Consider the following 16,335-nt stretch of genomic DNA (forward strand, 5'->3'; position numbering starts at 1 on the left):
GAGGCATCTGCTTAAAGTATGCTTAATTTTATCAAACTTGTCTGGGAAGGTGTTTAGCCTCAGGTCTAGCGTGACTGGCTCGAGTTATGCGGTTTGGCTTGGGTGGAACCTTTTTTGTTAGCTTTTGAGAAAATAGTGTGGTGGTTTTAATACCCTTAAAGCCATGCCATCATAGTCGTGGGGTTCGATTTGCCTGTGAGCAGCCTGGCAACTCTGTATGATAATCTCTAGATACCCTAACTAGTTAACTAATGGAGTTCCTTACGCCGCCGCTCGCTCGGCCGATCTCGAGGGCCACCTATGCCAAGAACTAAATATACACGTGACTTCACTAAAAACCAAGTTGACTGACTAACCTTAATTCGGCTTTTGGGCAGAGCCTCAACATCACGTGACTCCAGGCAACAGCGTCCATAGGTACGTACCTAAGGTTGGATCCATCCATTCCAACCAGTGAATGCCTCGACGATGCATGCGTGGCCATATTAAACGGCTGGGCCAAAAAGGTGAGCCTAGCAGTGGCTCGTTTTCTTAAGACAGAATATTAAAGTGCTTGACTTTGGAGTGCTCGTGATATTTTGAGGGTATCAACAAGTTTGTCGTGCGAAATCATGGCTTCTGATGACGCCCTAGATTATAAGGCTCTCTTTCTACAGGCAGAGGAGAGGCGACTCCAGGCAGAAGAGCGGGCAAGACAGGAAAAGGAACGACGGTTACGAGCGGAAGACGATCGAGAACAGGCCGATGAGCAACGAAGGCAGGCAGATGAGCAACGCAGGCAGGCAGAAGAAGCACGACAACACGCAGAAGAAGAGCGACAACAGGCTGAAGAAGAGCGACAACAGGCTGAAGAAGAAAGACAGAACGCAGAAGAAGAAAGACAACGGGCGGAAGAGCGTAACCAGCTTACGTCGTTTGAAGAATTCATCCAAACATGTCATAACCTACTCTCTCTACCCATAAAGGTGCGGGATGCCGCGCGCTCAACCAGAGGGTCAATCCCAAAGCCAACCGGGAAGCTATGCCCTACCTACCTTCGCCCCTGGTCAAGCCCATTTCTCCTAGATGAATTATACCGCCGCGTTAATCACCATTTTCAGCCTACTGAAAAGTTGTTTCCTTCTTTGGCTGAACTCGAAGCCGTTGCACGGAGATGCAGTCGTCCACTAGGAAGTGAGAAAGACCTAGAATTCTACGCGCACATTGCTGTGGAACAGCATGTCCAGGATGTGATAATGGAGCTGTGCAACAAACCGCAGGCTCGAGATCGTTTTGCTCTTGGGGAGGCAGTTGTATTCGAAAACCATGCGAATGCTATTGACGAAGACGACGATATGTCAGATCAATCAAGAGCGCGGCGCCCTATACCGGACCAGTTTTGTGTTCATAGAGTTGATGATGGCAACTACACACTACTTACAACTGTTGAATACAAACCACCTCACAAGTTGTCGGTTGAAAATCTTGCCGCTGGACTCCGACCAATGAATCTCTGGGAAGAGGTAGTCCAGCTGGATGCTATTCCGACTGAAGGAAATGCAAAGCTACTGTATAATGCAGAACAGATGACAGCATCTACTCTGGTCCAGGAATTCCATGTGATGATCAATGAAGGGCTCGAATTTTCATATATTACCAATGGATTGGCCTATGTTCTACTTCGGGTGTATGACAATGACCCAACCACGCTTTACTACTACTTCTGCAATCCTAATGAAGAGGTTGATTCGGATACGTTATCGAGGACAGCTATCGCTCGAGTACTCTGTCTCTGCCTGATGAGCTGCCGCTCACCAGTTCGGAACCAAGATTGGCGAAATAATGCCAGGCAGCAACTACATGTGTGGGAAACAAACCTCGATTACGAAAGAGGTCGTATACCAGATGATGAGCTAAATAAAACTCCTCCGAGCTCTGAACATGCGCCGTCTTCTCCATATGTGCCGTCCTCTCCGCTGAGCTCTCCAACTGCAGACAATTACCGCCCAGTAACTCGATCTCAGGCCGGCTGTGCACCTCAAAGCACAGCTGCACATCCCTCAGAGCCCACAGATTCTGACTCCGACTCCCCCCAGGCGGCTGCCGGAAGGAAGCGAAACTTAAGCCAACTAACAGCATCGCCGCCCGGTCAACAACGGTCGCGCCAGATGGAAAACAGGGGAAGTCAGAGTCAGGGAAGCTATAGGGAAGAGCCGCACGTTGAGCTCTTTTGCACGCAGAAATGCTTGCTCGGCCTTAAGCGTGGTGACAACCTGGATATCACCTGCCCAAATGTAGAGAGACATAGATCGGTAGCCGGAGGGGACAAACACCCTATCACCACGGAGCAATTGGTGGGTTTGGTCAAGCAACAGCTTGATACAACCCTTAACCGTGATTGCTCGCCCTTTGGTAGCTCTGGCTCGTACGGAGCGCCATTCAAAGTTACCTGCCGCCGGTATGGTTATACTGTCGTTGGAAAAGGTACAACCTCGTACCGCTGGAGTGAAGTATCAAGCGAAGCAACTATATACCGTATCCTCCGCGAATTACAGGGGTCTGCAGTCCCCGTGTTTCTAGGACTAATCGACCTTAAAATGATATACTACTTACACGGCGTGGGGGCCATCCAACATATGCTGCTCATGGGTTGGGGAGGAGAGCACACAAGCGGACATAAGCCCACTAAGGAACTCCTCAGACAAATCAGACGGTCAGAAAAAGAGATCCGCGCCTTAGGAGTACATCATGGTGACTTTCGCAGGGAAAACATTTTATGGAATGAAGAGTTGAGGCGAGCACTGATCATTGACTTCCACCGCTGCAAACTCGTCCGACCTGATAGGAAGAAACGCTCGGTGGACGGAAATGGGCTCTTAGAAACCAAGAGTAAAAAAAAGAAGGCCATCTCGTGTGGTACTCCAATTGCTGGGAATGTACCTAATGCTGTTTAATGTTGTATTGCTAGAGGTAGTGAGAAGTTTAAGGAATAGTGATAGATTAGCAGGACCTAGGAAGCAGCGCCGAAGTATTATTTTATATTGGCTAAAGGATTGACCAAAAGTTACAACATCCTGCCACCGTCTATACTTTGAGAGGAAAAGATTTGAAAGGGAAGAGATTATTTACACCCTCAATAGCTTTCTTTTTTATATACAGCTGTTCGATGTTATAAGAAATCCGCGATACTTCGACATCTAAACACTCCCTGGATTTCCTCGTACAGCGGAGGACTTCACTATCTAGGTAGATCCCTCGATACATCGACCCTTGTCACCCCACCAGGAGTTTGCAACAGCTCCCCACCAGCGCTTGACGTCAAGCAGGGCGTCCTTGGTTAAGAACATCCTGCAGTGAGCAGGCTCATAGACAAACTGCCGAGGCACTCGCTTCCTGTCATCAGTGAAGACAGCGTTGCGGTAATTGACACGGCCGCCAGCTCCATTGTTGAGCAGACGGGACAGCACATACTTGCCCTTGTTGTACATCTGGCCGAGCTGGGTCTTCTCCAACTCGCGCTGCTCGCGTGGGGTGGAATACTTCTTGATAACCAACTCAGCAATGCTCCAGAGCTCACGGAAGGTAAGCACCTGGGTTCCCTTTACACCACCAACAGCCTGCATACGACCTGTGCGAGGCTGTCCACCGACTGCAATAGACTTGATACCATTGCGGTTCATTAGGTCGGAGAAGATAGCACAGGTAGAGGCACAGATACCATCGGTAACGAGGACGATATTCTCCTTTCTGAATGCCTGGGGGGCAACATGGCTGCGGTTACCGTAGCCTGAGACAACCAGACCACCAGCCTTAAGGGACATGGGGATATTGTGGAAGTCCCAGATGGCAAGGCGGCTGAAGTTCCCGGCCTCAACGGTCTCGGGGCCAAAGTAGGAGTCCCAGGATCGGTATTTTCTACCGTTAGGGTCAACATAGGAGTTGGTATCAAAGATATCGTCCCTCATCTCCTCTGCAGCTGGGGCCTTTGGATCGCGGGGGTGCTTAAGGAGGTAGTTAACCTTAGTTCCAATGATGTCGAACTGCTCAATGGCACGGAGGTTGAAAGGGGTTTCAATTCTTCCTGTCGGGAGAAGCTGTGTTTTAAGCTGTTAGCTTTAGGGTATCTCGAGGGATCTTGCCACCGATTGACTTACCTGCTTGAAGGTATCGTAGCCTAGGAAAATAGTACCACCCCTGTTGCCGCTGACATCAACAATCAGCTTCTCCTTACCGGCCTTTCTGCAGTCTTCCAAGAACTTGGTGACAGTGTAGCTGAAGTCCCACAAGGGATCGTTATTTTCAGCAGCACCAACGAAGGATCGGAGGTTGAGTACAGCAACCTTAGAGTCCTTGCCTTCGAGGAAGTAGCCGGCAGCGGCACCATCCATAGATTCACGGAGTGGGGTTACTGGAGGAACGGTACGCTGAGCCAAGGGGAATGGCGGGGAAGATATCGGGTTGGCGGTAAGGAAGCGGTGGTCTCGGTAAGCAGTGTACTCGTAATCCGTTAGAGAAGCAGCAGTAGCCTGTTGCTTACCGCTACAAAACTTTTCGTAAAAAGTATTGCCATCCTTGACACCAGAGAAGTCTGCAGTAGAAGTGGCGGTATGTCCAAACTCCTTGGTAGTTCCGTTTTCAAAGGTAACACTCATCTTGGTACCGGTGTAGAGACCACGGCTTGTGAAGAACCCACCAGTACCACTAACCCTGGTAAGGGGAAGGTTAAAAAGCATGCCGTTATAGAGAGCATCAGGGTCCTGGAAGAACCCGCTGAAGGAGAACTTCTTCATCCACTCGGTGGCATCTTGCCCGTCAATAGTTTTGAGAGCCGATGCGTTCATCGATCGACCCTGGAGGTCATCTTCATAGACATGTTAGCTTCAATTGAATAACACTGAACAAGAGAGTGAGATTGAACATACTGAGAGAGTAGATCTTTGGCAAGTTCTTTCCGTCATCAGAAAGAGACACGAGCGAGCCGATATCAGAACGGGTGAAGGCAAAAGTGGTAATAAGGTCCATTGCCAGGTTGAAGTGACCATCATGTACAGTTCTCACAAGTGCATCGAGCTCGAACTGGAATTCAAATTCGTTCTTGTATCCATTGCTGGCTGCCTTTTGGCGAATCTTTGCAATTCCTCCCTCAAGATCAGTGCCAGGCACGGCGTAGCCCTGTGGTGGGTTCTTCAGGAAGTCCTTGGTGGTCTGCCAGTCCCAGAAATACTTCAAGCCGTCAATCAACTGCAGCGAGTCGTTCGATTTGAACGGAACTGAAGTCAGACAGGCGTGAGCGAGCTCCGCCGAGACGGTGAAGTTAGTAGCTATGTAGACATATATATTAGTATGTATATTTTTCCCCGTATTTTTGGCTGAAAAGTTTTAATTGATTTGTATACCATTTGGGTTTCCTGCCTTCTGCTTCCGCTGCTCCTCAGCGACCTGGGCGCATGGCTCTGTGGCAGCAGTCACAAGGCCACTGGAAGAAAGCAAAAGGCCAACAACGGCCTTGTGGAATCGCACCATGATTCCCGAGTGAGGGATTGATTAAAAAGCGACCGTGATTTAAAAGAGTGAAAGGCCCACACGCAAGATGTGCGTAGATTGGGGTGAGCAGGCAGAAAACAACGACTGCTGTGAAACCCTGCAAAACCTGGGGAATCTGGAGAAAATGGGGACCCCGCTGGCTCTTAAATACCCGGGAAACTGGTCTAGCCAGCTCCTCGATCCCTCAGCATAGGCAAGGTGCTGGGGGACGAAGGGAAGTTAACAATCCCCCGAAAGAATAGAGGGCATCCTTTGCTGGTTATCATTACATGGGTGGGAAGGCCCCAAGGTAGTGGAGGATAGCGCAAGGGTAGGCGAGAAAGACCTTGATCACGAAATATCCCGCAAAGGAGAAATAAACGTATTTAAACATTATTGCAGCGGAGTTCGAGGAATACGCCAGGGATAAGCCCTGGTTATCTTCCGCAAGGGGTATCTCCTCCGGATAGCCCATCCCCTCAGGCCGAGAGTGAGCTCGAGACTTGATCACTCCCATCATATTTGTTCCATGAAATTGGGTCGAGATCGAGATCACCAGGTACCCGAGGGGATCGCTGACGGCTATCTATTTCCAGCCTAGCGGGTATCATAAGCATTGCACCTAATTATACGATTCCCCAGCGAGCGAACCATGGGGGTGGCGTGCGAAGATCTCAATTTCCCCTCAAGGGGCAAGCCGTTCCTCAGTCGCCAACACGACGGACACGGGCAGCTGGATAGGCCAGCCGAAGCCTTCCAATAATAAATCATGAAGGTTGGGAAGTTGAAAATGCCGGCCGTCGTCGTATCGCCGGAGCCGGACTAGCCGCTTAGTCATCTCTCACGATAACTAGCCGAGGCATAAACTCAGTCAAGCCAACAACCTTAACTATCCTGAACATCCTCCTTTATTCGTTATTCGTTATCACTTCCAGCTCCGTCCTCTCGCGCTGCAGGCCTGTTGAACCACTTAGTTACTCCGCACATTCATGACAGCTGCAGTGACGCTGGTATTTGCAGCCAATCATCCTGCTGCTCACACTCGATACAGGGCGGTTTAGGATGCCGGCGCCACGCACGAGAACAATTCTGGAAGGCCTTCTTCGGCTCGCGAGAAACCTTGAATGATGTCGCCTTCGTGTTCTGCATGGCTCACGTCGGCCTAGACGGCTGCCTGTTCCCTGCATCCTTTTGTGCGGTGAGGAGGAGGGCAAACTTCGCTTCGCGGGAGAATCAATACTCACACAAATATAACTAAACGCAAACGCTAAACCTGAAGTGGCAGATACTTTTATATATTATTATTATGTCTTCTGTCACGGTCTCCATCCTGCACTCTGAGCGGATATTTCCCAGGACGAAGCAGGACTCGGAGGAAACGATAGCTCTCTCGCTGCTGGATGCGACTACGGTTAATTTTGCGCATACCTGCTCGACCTGGCTGTGTGAAGCCCCCGAGACTGCCGCAGGACCTGAATTTGACCTAGCAGACCATCTGCGCCAGTCGCTCCGGGTGGCCTTAGATGCCTACCCACAATGGTGTGGCCGTATCAATGCTATAACCACCCTCGACGGTGCGGCAGGGCCTCATACGCAGCGTTTTGGCCGAGTTTATGTTCAGTATGGAACCCCTCAGGACCCCGGGGTAGAGTTCAGAGTTGCCGAAACTACGACCACTCTTGATACTGTCTGTCCGGCCTTGAGAGCAGTGGATCAGCCTGTCTGGAACCGTCAGGAGATACCACCAGAGAAGTTCGTTCCTTCAACGCCTCTGTCTAATGCACTGCAGCCTGATGTTCTAGATGATGCCGGTCTCTTCCCGCCTTTGCTAGCTATTCAGTTAACGAACTTAGCCTGTGGCGGCTTCATTTTGACTGTCAAGATCGTTCATCCACTGGCAGATATTCAGTCTCTGGTGTACTTCGTAAAGGACTGGGCTAGTGTCAGTAGGTCGATCCTCTCGAACACGCCATGTCCAACCCTGAATCCCCTGTTTGAGCCTGGGTTGCTAGACTCTTTAGCTGCAGGTGATATTGATGCCGTCGAGCCAGACATGGCTATTATCCAAAGGGCCAAAAGTATGCCTCTCCATCGCTATGACTGGTGGGCATCTTCACCCAATTCCCCTTGGCCCGTAAAGGTACCAGAGGCTTTAGCCGGCAAGATGCTATCTCCGGCTGGTAAACCGATGCCGTGGTCGGAATGGAACATAACTGAGCCAGTCTCACACTATGTTGTTCACCTCGGCATCAAGTAGAAGCCATACTGAAAGGAGCAACTTGTGGGCTTTCCCGGGATATGGGGCCAACTCGCATCAGCCAGCACGATGCTATCCTAGCTCACGTCTGGTCGTGCATCAATCGTGCTCGCAATCTAGAAGAAGACAGCCAGCCAGTGCATTGCGATCTTGTATACGGGGTCCGGCCCGCATTCAAACTTGATAAGTCTTTCTTGGGCTCCCCGATGCTTATGATCAATGTAGAGATGTCATCGGCGGACGTGACGGCCGGATCAAGGCCTTGCAATATACCCGCTCTCCAGTCGATCGCACAACGCATACGCCAGACGATTGGAGAAGTCAGCCAACCAGATCTTCTCGCCGCCCATCTTCATAGCGTGGCATATGAAGAGTCGCCGCAGCGGATCTGGCAAGCGTTCCTAGGCCGGCGCCATATTCTGGTAACGAGCTGGGCGCGGGCGGGTCTCTATGAGATAGATTTCGGGTTGAGGTCGTCCCCTATAATTCGCTATGCAGATAGCTTTATCCCGGACATGGATGGAACTATCGTGATAAAGGAGGCACCTCCGCTAAAGAAGGAGGATACCTCGGATGGAAGCTTACCGAGTTCATGGACTGCGAATGGTGTGGATATTTCTCTCCGTCTTCGATCTGAGGATATGGATCGGTTGCTTCGTGACCCTATGCTCTTCCCACAGAATACGTCTAATGAGTGAGACCTATGAATTGGAAAATATTGAATACGTTCTGTTATCCTCCAGCATCATACTCACGTAACGGAGGTAGATTTGTATACTATATCAAGAGTGTGACTGCTTATCGTGTGGGCTATCTGTGACTTTCGATATCCAGATCACATATGAGTCCAAGTGGTACATCGGCAGAATTATTAGCCGACATGTATTCTGGAGGGCTTCTAATACCCCATATAAATACTCCGTAATGGGTGTTAATGATTATAACAAGAGTTAATGTCTCCTACCCTCGGAGAAGGGCCTCGGGAAACGCCTTTGGTGAAAGTTGGGCAAATGACCCGAGAAAGACCCGCTCCATATCGAGACTTGAACCTGCATTTTGATAAGAGTTCGGGGTATACACACACACTTGGTACATCGCCTGGTGGATGTCTGATACCTATCTGGTGGCCTGACTTTGTTCAATTTTAGTACTCTGCCTTTCTGATTCAAACTATACGTCAAGCTCTAATGCAGGGTTAATTTACAGTCTAAGTACGACATTGTTAGCTGATCCTCTGGGAGCGTCCAATGCCACGTGGACACCTATGTTATCAGGGCTAGGATCATATTCTGTGATAGATATTGTCGAACGAACCGGATTCACACAAAGTGCCGAAGCACGTCTTTATGTACACACAAAGTAGATGGTGAAATCGCCTCCATCAAGACACAGGTTGGTGTCTTTAGCTGCGGTGGCGGCCGTGACAGACAGGGGGAGAGAAGAGGAGACAGGAGGAGAAATGTTGTATGACCCAATTGTGACAGCTTGGGAAGAAGGGAGATGGAAGCGAAGAAGGCTTGAACAGACATTGTAAGTAGGGAAAGAGGAGAGGAGGAGAGAAGTGTTGTTGTTGTTGTTGTTGCTGTTTATGTTTCCTCTGAGTTCTCCTTCTCCCATGCTTCTCGGGCCGTTTCCTCTAGGACTCGGTTCCTCATAGGACTTTGAACCCTTCAGGGTCTTCAATAGAGAAACGTGTGATTGAAAAATCGGCGAGATCGTCAACATCCTTTACCAGTTCTCTATGTTTTACGAATCCTCGACTGCGGATACAACATCCACAGTATAATGTGCAATGGGCGTAGTATATTCGTTTATCTGGATATAGGCCGCGGGGTTTTATACAGCACTGACATGCTCTCGCACAGCAACCATCTCGTATCCTACATGCCCGACGAAGATCTTGCCGTAAAAGGTGTTTAGTAGGGTTATTGCGAAGGTATTTATATTTCCGGGAGACAAGGATATTAGATATCCTTATTATTGGGCCGGTAGGCTCGCGCTTATGATGTTCATACCATTCATTCGAGAGAGCCCAGGCTTTACGAGTCTGGCTCAATAACTTACCTTGCCAGTCTTTGGAGCCGTTATCCAGATCATTAACCTTCTCTAGTTTCCCTTGTATAGCGTATTCAATTATTGTTTCTCGAAGGAATAATTGTCGCTGTATCCATATATGACGTCTCCTGGCCAAATTACCGAGTTCTATGGCCCAATCTTCTTCTTTCACAAGTTCATCCCAGGGCTGGAGAGCTCTAATCATGTTCCAAGTGTTAATCGAAACCCAATCCCAAAATATCTGCATACGGGCAAATAGCATATCGAAATTCGGCCCGATGCCAAAGACCGCCTTAATGATAAGTATAATGCAGCACCCGACAAGGAGTAGAGCATGGTCGCTAATAAACCGCAATAAGTCTTTAATCATTTTGTGAAGTCAGGATGATATGTCCAGGATATAATGGCTGAAGTGCATACGGAGTCTTTCTTAGGATATGGCAATAATAATACTCCTAAATATATAACACGGAGTGAAAAGAAGAGCGAAGGAGAGGAAACAGGGTAGTTTGTCCTTTTATAGTAGCGTTAGGTTCAAAATCTTACGTCAGGGTGTCGTCATTTTCTTTGCCTGTGGGTGACGCAAAGTTCCTTAGACACTTCACAACATAACATCTCGGCCGCATCTGGAATAGAGCTCTTCCAGGGTTCCGGCTTTCTGGGAAGCCGTGAAGTAAAATTATTGTGACTTTCCGACTCCCCGTTGCCGAGGGTTAATCCAAGACAACCGCCTCCAATTGTCAAATGTTCCGCTTAGTCAGCTTTCACGTGTATGCTTGGCCGGAGATTTCATCCATGTATTTACACGTATTCAAGCTCATCAATATAAACCCTTTATGTTGCGTACTCGCGTGTTGACCGATTCTTTCTCTTCGATTGCAGCTCATATCTGACACAAACACAAAATTAATAATGAAAACTAAATTAACGTTTGAACTAGTGTATACACGTGATAATACTATACCAGATCTGGTTAGTATTTGTATTAGTAATACCCCTAACCCAACTTCCTCTTTCCAACGGCATCTTGACAACGCAACTATTCTTCACCCTCGACACTCAGTATCAGGCCATCATCCACCTTCATCCACGGTCTCAGATACATCATTCGAAGAAAGGATGACCAATTACATGTTCTTGGCCGTTGGCACTGGTCAATATTATACCCCCAATAATCCAAGTATACCTCAATAGGGTGAATATATTCGTTTTGATTTTGTCTCTTCCTTTTGTTATATATCTTTTGCCATCTGAGGATACCGGACTTGATATCCAACCCATATGTCCCTGTTAGGCCTTCCCCCTGACTGTCCGAGGACATCTCGTCAAGGGTAGGCTGAATATACCCACTTCCATTTTGAGCCATAGCCCTTCTTCAAGAATACAATTGGATAAGGCCAGGTGCCTGCCCTAATTGTCTCTCATCGGATACCCTTACTAGCCTGAATGTTTCCCCCTAATAATAGCCTTAATTTGGCTCCTTGAATATTAGTTATATATACCTTTAACTGAGCAAACAGAAAGGGATAACTTATCTGGAAGCATGGTCTGCCTGTTCGGCAACCCTCACCCGTTTGCTAGGATCCCACCTGCCTCAGCGGTGCCCTTCCAGGACTTTTGGACCTATGCTGTTAGTGATACACCGACGGTCAGGGAAGGGGGTTCTACGAAGGGAAGAAGAAGCGCACGTTGGCTGCTTTTCTTTAGAATATTTTGGATAAAAAATATATTTATTATTTATAAAAAAAATATAGAGAGAGAGGGGGAAAAAAAAAAAGGGAAGGGGAAAAAGAAGAAGAAGAAGAAGAAGCAGCCAACGTGTCATTCGCACTCCTGCTACCGTATCTAGTATTAGTATACCACATTTTCAGATGAATATAGAGCTGGCTTAGTTTTACTTACATCTTCTGTCTCTTCTGTCTTGCCACCACCCTCGAGAACTTTTTGGATTTTCAAAAATATGCTGGTTGGCATGGTGGTGCCGGGGGAGGCCAGAGCGTCGCTGGCGGTGGGGGATGGTGGGGGGGCCCGCGGAGCGTCGCTGGTGGTGGAGGGCGGGGGGCGGACAGAGTTCGAAATGTGACGACTCCAACGACGGCCGGAAAACCGGTCGTCGGCGAGCCGACGCCTAATCAAACGTCAGTCTCATGTGAGGTTATTGTCAGTGGATTACAACTTACATGTAGTATGCGTCGGCGCGGGCCCGTGGCCCAAAAAAAAACCCATATGGCGATTATTACGCCGCACACCACAGCGGCCCCAATTGGGTCAACCCCCCCCCAGGGGAGGGGGAAGAGAGGTGGCCAGCGTCGCCGCTGGGCCGGCCTCAGGGGCAGCAGTAGAAGTGGTGGTGGCAGTGGTGGTGATGGTGGCTGCCATTGCGCTGCTCATGCTGCTGGTGATGCTGCTGGTGATGCTGGTGTTGCAGTCCATGTTGCTGTGTTTGTTGCTGTTGCTGTTACTGTTGCTGTTGCTGTTGCTGTGGCTGCTGGTACTGCTGTCTGTTGCTCGGTCGCGGGAGAAGAAGAGGAAGAAGTCCAGCGTCGTGTTTCCGATGCCTTAAGAGGACAGACGCGGTCGACCGTCACGGGGTTCTGCGTTGCTCCTTCGATTCTGCCGCTTCTCACCACCTTCGTCCCTTCTGGGACAGGAGGGAATACACCCCCCCTTGACCCCTGACGACTGCCCAAGTGAATATATCAGACATGCAGACTCGGATGCAGCAAGCTATGCCATGGGCCTATATCTATACCCTAGGAGGCTTCAGGAGAGAACCCTAAAGTAGTCTACATGTATCAGCTATCTGTGAATTCCGGGGAAGCAAGATCAGCCCCAATCTTGAAGATGAGGGAAGCCTTGTCTGCATCTTCGGGGTACTTTTCCAGGTATCTTCCACGAGCAAGAGGCTAGGCCATGGTATTCGGGAGTGTCATAGAACTCTGCCCCATTCCAAGAGTTACCTGCACGACGACGGGTGAATCAACCTCTACCCACAAGAGTAGCCAGTTGGATAACGAACTAAGAAGAGAGAGAAGACGTAGCCCACGAACTTCCGTGCCTGAGCGCAGTATGCAAAGCCTCAATGGCTGTTCTTGGGAACACGTAATAGAGCCTATATCTTTGCTTGCAAGCTGGGTCATGCTTTGATGCTTGCCTGATTATATATGCTAGACTGTTGTTGTGTGCTCTTGTGCGCGAGAGTTAGACTCGGCATCCCCTTCCGTGGGTTGTATTTATCTACGTATTCTGTGCTGTGATCCTCCCTCGGAGTTAACCAACTAGTTAAGCTTCTCCTGTCACTTTTCCATTGAATGGTCAACTATCGAGTACGTAGTAGTAAGTTGGTTGGTGAACGAATTCACAGAAGCTGTCCTGGTTTCAGTATACTCTGGTTCTGGTTAGGGACATGCTCAGGGCGCTTAACTAACTACTCGTGGCTACATTTCCTGTATCCACTTCTAACAACAAGCTAACTATGTCCTTAGAAATACGCCCAAATATCATCTTTTAGAAAATCTGTCGGCTGGGAACTGGGATCTACGAAAGTAAAAAGAAGAGCGGGTTGGTTGCTTTTCTCTGGAGTTTTCTGTAGTAAAAATATAGCAATTTATTATTTTTCTATTACCAAAAAGAAAAAGAAAGTGTCAATGATATAACGACTCTCTCTGCAGCTAATCAAGAATCTCCTATTTTGGCCCAACGACCGTGTCGGTCTTCCTACCGTATCTAGTATTAGTATACCTTTTTTTTTTTTTTTTTTTTTTTTTTTTTTTTTTTTTTTTTTTTTTTTTCGAGACAGAATATCAGAGCTTAGTTTTAGTTTTACTTACTTTCTTTCCTACGCCTTCCTCTCGTCTAACCCACGACACTTGGGGGGCATGGGCGGCCTCGGGGGGGGGGGCTGCGGGATTGGAGGAGGGAGCGGCAGCCGGGGTGGTGATGGTGATGTTGGTGGAGGGAGCTGTGGCGGTGGTGGTGTGTGTGGGAGAAGAGGGGGGAGTCCTGCGCCGGCGCCTAATCAAACGTTAGTGTCACGTCAGGTTATTGTCAGCGGGTCACAACTTACAGAATATCTGCGCCGGCCCGGCCATATGGCCCGAAACAACATCCTAACAGCGCGATTATCGCGCCAAGTACCGCAGCGGCCCCAACTGGGTCAATCACCCGCAGGAAGAAGGGGGGTTGCCATGTGGCTGCGGCGGTCGTCAAAAACTGTCGTCCACACGCCGGCGCCTAGTCAAACGTCAGTGTCATATCAGGTTATTGTCAGCGGGTCACAGCTTACAGAATATCTGCGCCGGCCTGGGCATATGGCCCGAATCAGAGACCTACTAGCGCGATTATCGCGCCGCACATCACAGCGGCCCAGGAAGAGGGGAAGGGACGTGGCCAGCGTTGCCGCTTGGTCGGGCCGGGAGCAGAGCTTTCGAATATATATCCATTCGTATTGCTGATGCTGCGGCAGATAATGTTGTTTGTTGCAGCTGTGATGTTGTGCCTGTGATGTTGTTCCTGTGATTTTGTTCCTGTGATGTTGTTCCCGCTGCTCGGACGAGGGAGGAAAGAAGAGAAGGAGGCAGTGCGCGTTTCCGCCGCTTAAGAAGGCAGAGTGGACGCGTTTGGCAGTCACGGGGTCGCGGGCAGGAAGGGAGAAACAAACGCCTTAACTAGCGATGCCGGCCTCTTAGTTATATCGAGCCACGGACAGTAGATATCCAGTCCTTGACGATCCTGTCACTCCCGGACCTGCGTGATCGAGCATAGGTAACTAAGCTCGTGTGTGAGGCTTTCAGGGGTATCTCAGGGGTATGTCAGGATATAAAATGGTAGAGTTGGGGCCCAGCGCCGCCTAACGTGAGAAAGTGGATTGATGAAGGAGTTAGAAGAGAAGTTAGGAAATAGTCCAGCGCAGAAGCTTTTTATATTTCCCTGGGCCTAGTTAACTAAGTGAATCGTTTTGGTAAATTCACGGTCCTGCGGTTGCTTCACCACTCCTTCGTTGGATTTCTTTCAAAACAGTGAATAACTAGTTAAGTACCAGAAAGGATGATGATGATATTAAGCTCTGTCGAATGTGCGAGGCTTTAACTAAGCGAGATGTAGCCGACCATTACAAAAACTGACACTAAGTACTACAATAATACATATGAACGGCCTCGAGCATTAATAACGAAATGTAGCCAATCATACACTTCATTGGATAACTAGCTAAGGTTGGATGAGCGTTTAAGCAACCAATCAACTCCACTGATGTCTTAGTTATGCTTTGCAGAAAGTGATGCTTATTGGTGGAGTAACTAAGTGAGCATAAATTTACAATAGATATTATTGACCAATAGAAATGCCTCATTAACTAATGGCTAATCTAAGAAAAAGGACTACTCCGTACGACGTCCTTCCTTGCATGGCCTTGGCTCTTCTGGAGTTCGAAATAATAATGAGCAACAATAATGTCAACGCACGCCTCTATTGCAAAGTTGGGTCAGTCCGTCAGTAGCTTGTCAAGTTCATCGCCTTCTCCACTCCTGAAAACTGGGCCAGATCATCATCAACGCTACCAGCACGTACACCGTCACACGGCAGTTCTTCATATTCAAACCCAAAGTTTCTCGGGGTCACGATGGATATGAACTGGATATCCTAACAAAATACCACCGCTTTCTCGGGCAATACCTTTCTTCATACTCTGGCCTTGCTGACAGGGAATGGCTTCTGCGCCACCTGACCAATTGGAGCCTTTCCAGTATGCTAGCCGAAGAGAGATTTTGCCGGAGGACAAGGAGTAGTTCATTCTGAAGGTTACGAAGATGGACCCCAGGGATAGGCTGTCAGCAAAAGTGCTTCTCGAAGACGAGTGGTTTCACGGAGTTGAATAAGCAGGTAGATAGGATGAACGGGCCAAATAGCGGACGCAGGACTTTGTTTCATAGGGCCAATGAAGGTATGTAATCGGGATTGAACCCAACCTTAACTATCAAATTCAAAGATAACAGATAACTACCTATTCAACACGGTGAGCTCGAAGACTACAGTAGCCAACAACATCGACCGTGGGCTAACTAGTTCTACTGCCAATGCTATATAAGCTGCCTGATATTAAAGTCAGGGATAAATACCAAGAGGCTGCCGTTAATGCCAAGCAGCGTGCCGAATGAAAACTTCCGCTAACTTAGGCTTGTCTCAGGTTGCAATTTCTTCCCGCGTTAGCTTGAATGTGCTGTAGGCCATCTGCTTAATTTTTCACCTCACAATGTTGACAGAAAAACACCAAACCGTCGTCTTAGCTATATGTTTATATCCAACTTGCGGACTGGTTGCTTTTCCACACCATTGCTCTTCCTGTTACGCTTCTCGAGAGATACCCGTTTCACCCAAGCATCATTCCTTAGCCGTGACAGGACCAGCTGCGCCTTCACATGCTTTTTGCTATCTCTCATTGTGGTGTGCTTGGCCTGCAGGCTGGGCTTCCGAAGACCCTCTCATGATACCCGTTGAGTACTCTACGCCGGTGATATTATACC

General features: G+C 48.7%; 7 protein-coding genes across 9 annotated transcripts; 4 read left to right on the forward strand and 3 right to left on the reverse strand.

Annotated features, from left to right (window-relative positions):
* Nucleotides 1-12: 12 nt before the first annotated feature.
* On the forward strand, nucleotides 13-2,933 carry TERG_08194 (uncharacterized protein; the record flags this gene model as incomplete). Of its 2 annotated transcripts, XM_047750545.1 has the most annotated exons (2): nucleotides 13-824; nucleotides 846-2,933. In XM_047750545.1, exons 1-2 carry the CDS (start codon nucleotides 612-614, stop codon nucleotides 2,931-2,933), a joined length of 2,301 nt encoding a protein of 766 aa, XP_047607489.1. In that variant the 5' UTR covers nucleotides 13-611. The 2 variants fall into 2 exon arrangements, with proteins under 2 accessions (XP_047607489.1, XP_003231409.1); XM_003231361.2 differs by having other exon boundaries at nucleotides 13-2,933.
* Nucleotides 2,934-3,221: 288 nt separating this feature from the next.
* Nucleotides 3,222-5,001, reverse strand: TERG_08195 (uncharacterized protein; the record flags this gene model as incomplete). Of its 2 annotated transcripts, XM_003231362.2 has the most annotated exons (3): nucleotides 3,222-4,073; nucleotides 4,134-4,840; nucleotides 4,902-5,001. In XM_003231362.2, the coding sequence occupies 3 exons, from the start codon at nucleotides 4,999-5,001 to the stop codon at nucleotides 3,222-3,224; spliced, it is 1,659 nt and encodes a 552-aa protein (XP_003231410.2). The 2 variants fall into 2 exon arrangements, with proteins under 2 accessions (XP_003231410.2, XP_047607490.1); XM_047750546.1 differs by lacking the exon at nucleotides 4,902-5,001 and having other exon boundaries at nucleotides 4,134-4,820.
* A 1,801-nt stretch (nucleotides 5,002-6,802) lies between these two features.
* TERG_12658 (uncharacterized protein) lies at nucleotides 6,803-7,759 on the forward strand (the record flags this gene model as incomplete). Its single annotated transcript, XM_003231363.2, has 1 exon — nucleotides 6,803-7,759. Exon 1 carries the CDS (start codon nucleotides 6,809-6,811, stop codon nucleotides 7,757-7,759), a length of 951 nt encoding a protein of 316 aa, XP_003231411.2. The 5' UTR covers nucleotides 6,803-6,808.
* A 31-nt stretch (nucleotides 7,760-7,790) lies between these two features.
* TERG_12659 (uncharacterized protein) lies at nucleotides 7,791-9,309 on the forward strand. The gene has a single exon (XM_047751588.1). It carries the CDS (start codon nucleotides 7,801-7,803, stop codon nucleotides 8,455-8,457), a length of 657 nt encoding a protein of 218 aa, XP_047607491.1. The 5' UTR covers nucleotides 7,791-7,800; the 3' UTR covers nucleotides 8,458-9,309.
* Nucleotides 9,310-9,410: 101 nt separating this feature from the next.
* TERG_08197 (uncharacterized protein) lies at nucleotides 9,411-10,184 on the reverse strand (the record flags this gene model as incomplete). Its single annotated transcript, XM_003231364.1, has 1 exon — nucleotides 9,411-10,184. One exon carries the CDS (start codon nucleotides 10,182-10,184, stop codon nucleotides 9,411-9,413), a length of 774 nt encoding a protein of 257 aa, XP_003231412.1.
* A 1,173-nt stretch (nucleotides 10,185-11,357) lies between these two features.
* On the forward strand, nucleotides 11,358-12,493 carry TERG_08199 (uncharacterized protein; the record flags this gene model as incomplete). Its single annotated transcript, XM_003231366.1, has 2 exons — nucleotides 11,358-11,444; nucleotides 11,696-12,493. The coding sequence occupies 2 exons, from the start codon at nucleotides 11,358-11,360 to the stop codon at nucleotides 12,491-12,493; spliced, it is 885 nt and encodes a 294-aa protein (XP_003231414.1).
* A 116-nt stretch (nucleotides 12,494-12,609) lies between these two features.
* On the reverse strand, nucleotides 12,610-14,170 carry TERG_08200 (uncharacterized protein; the record flags this gene model as incomplete). The annotated part of the gene is made up of 4 exons (XM_047748905.1): nucleotides 12,610-12,720; nucleotides 13,645-13,828; nucleotides 13,881-14,047; nucleotides 14,147-14,170. 4 exons carry the CDS (start codon nucleotides 14,168-14,170, stop codon nucleotides 12,610-12,612), a joined length of 486 nt encoding a protein of 161 aa, XP_047604896.1.
* Between the last annotated feature and the right edge of the window lie 2,165 nt (nucleotides 14,171-16,335).

The sequence above is a fragment of the Trichophyton rubrum genome, assembly GCF_000151425.1.
Source record: "Trichophyton rubrum CBS 118892 genomic scaffold supercont2.12, whole genome shotgun sequence".
NCBI classification, from domain to species: domain Eukaryota; kingdom Fungi; phylum Ascomycota; class Eurotiomycetes; order Onygenales; family Arthrodermataceae; genus Trichophyton; species Trichophyton rubrum.

Bases quoted from the DNA above. Each gene is read 5' to 3' on its own strand.
- TERG_12659 (XM_047751588.1), top strand. From the start codon at position 7,801: ATGGGGCCAACTCGCATCAGCCAGCACGATGCTATCCTAGCTCACGTC.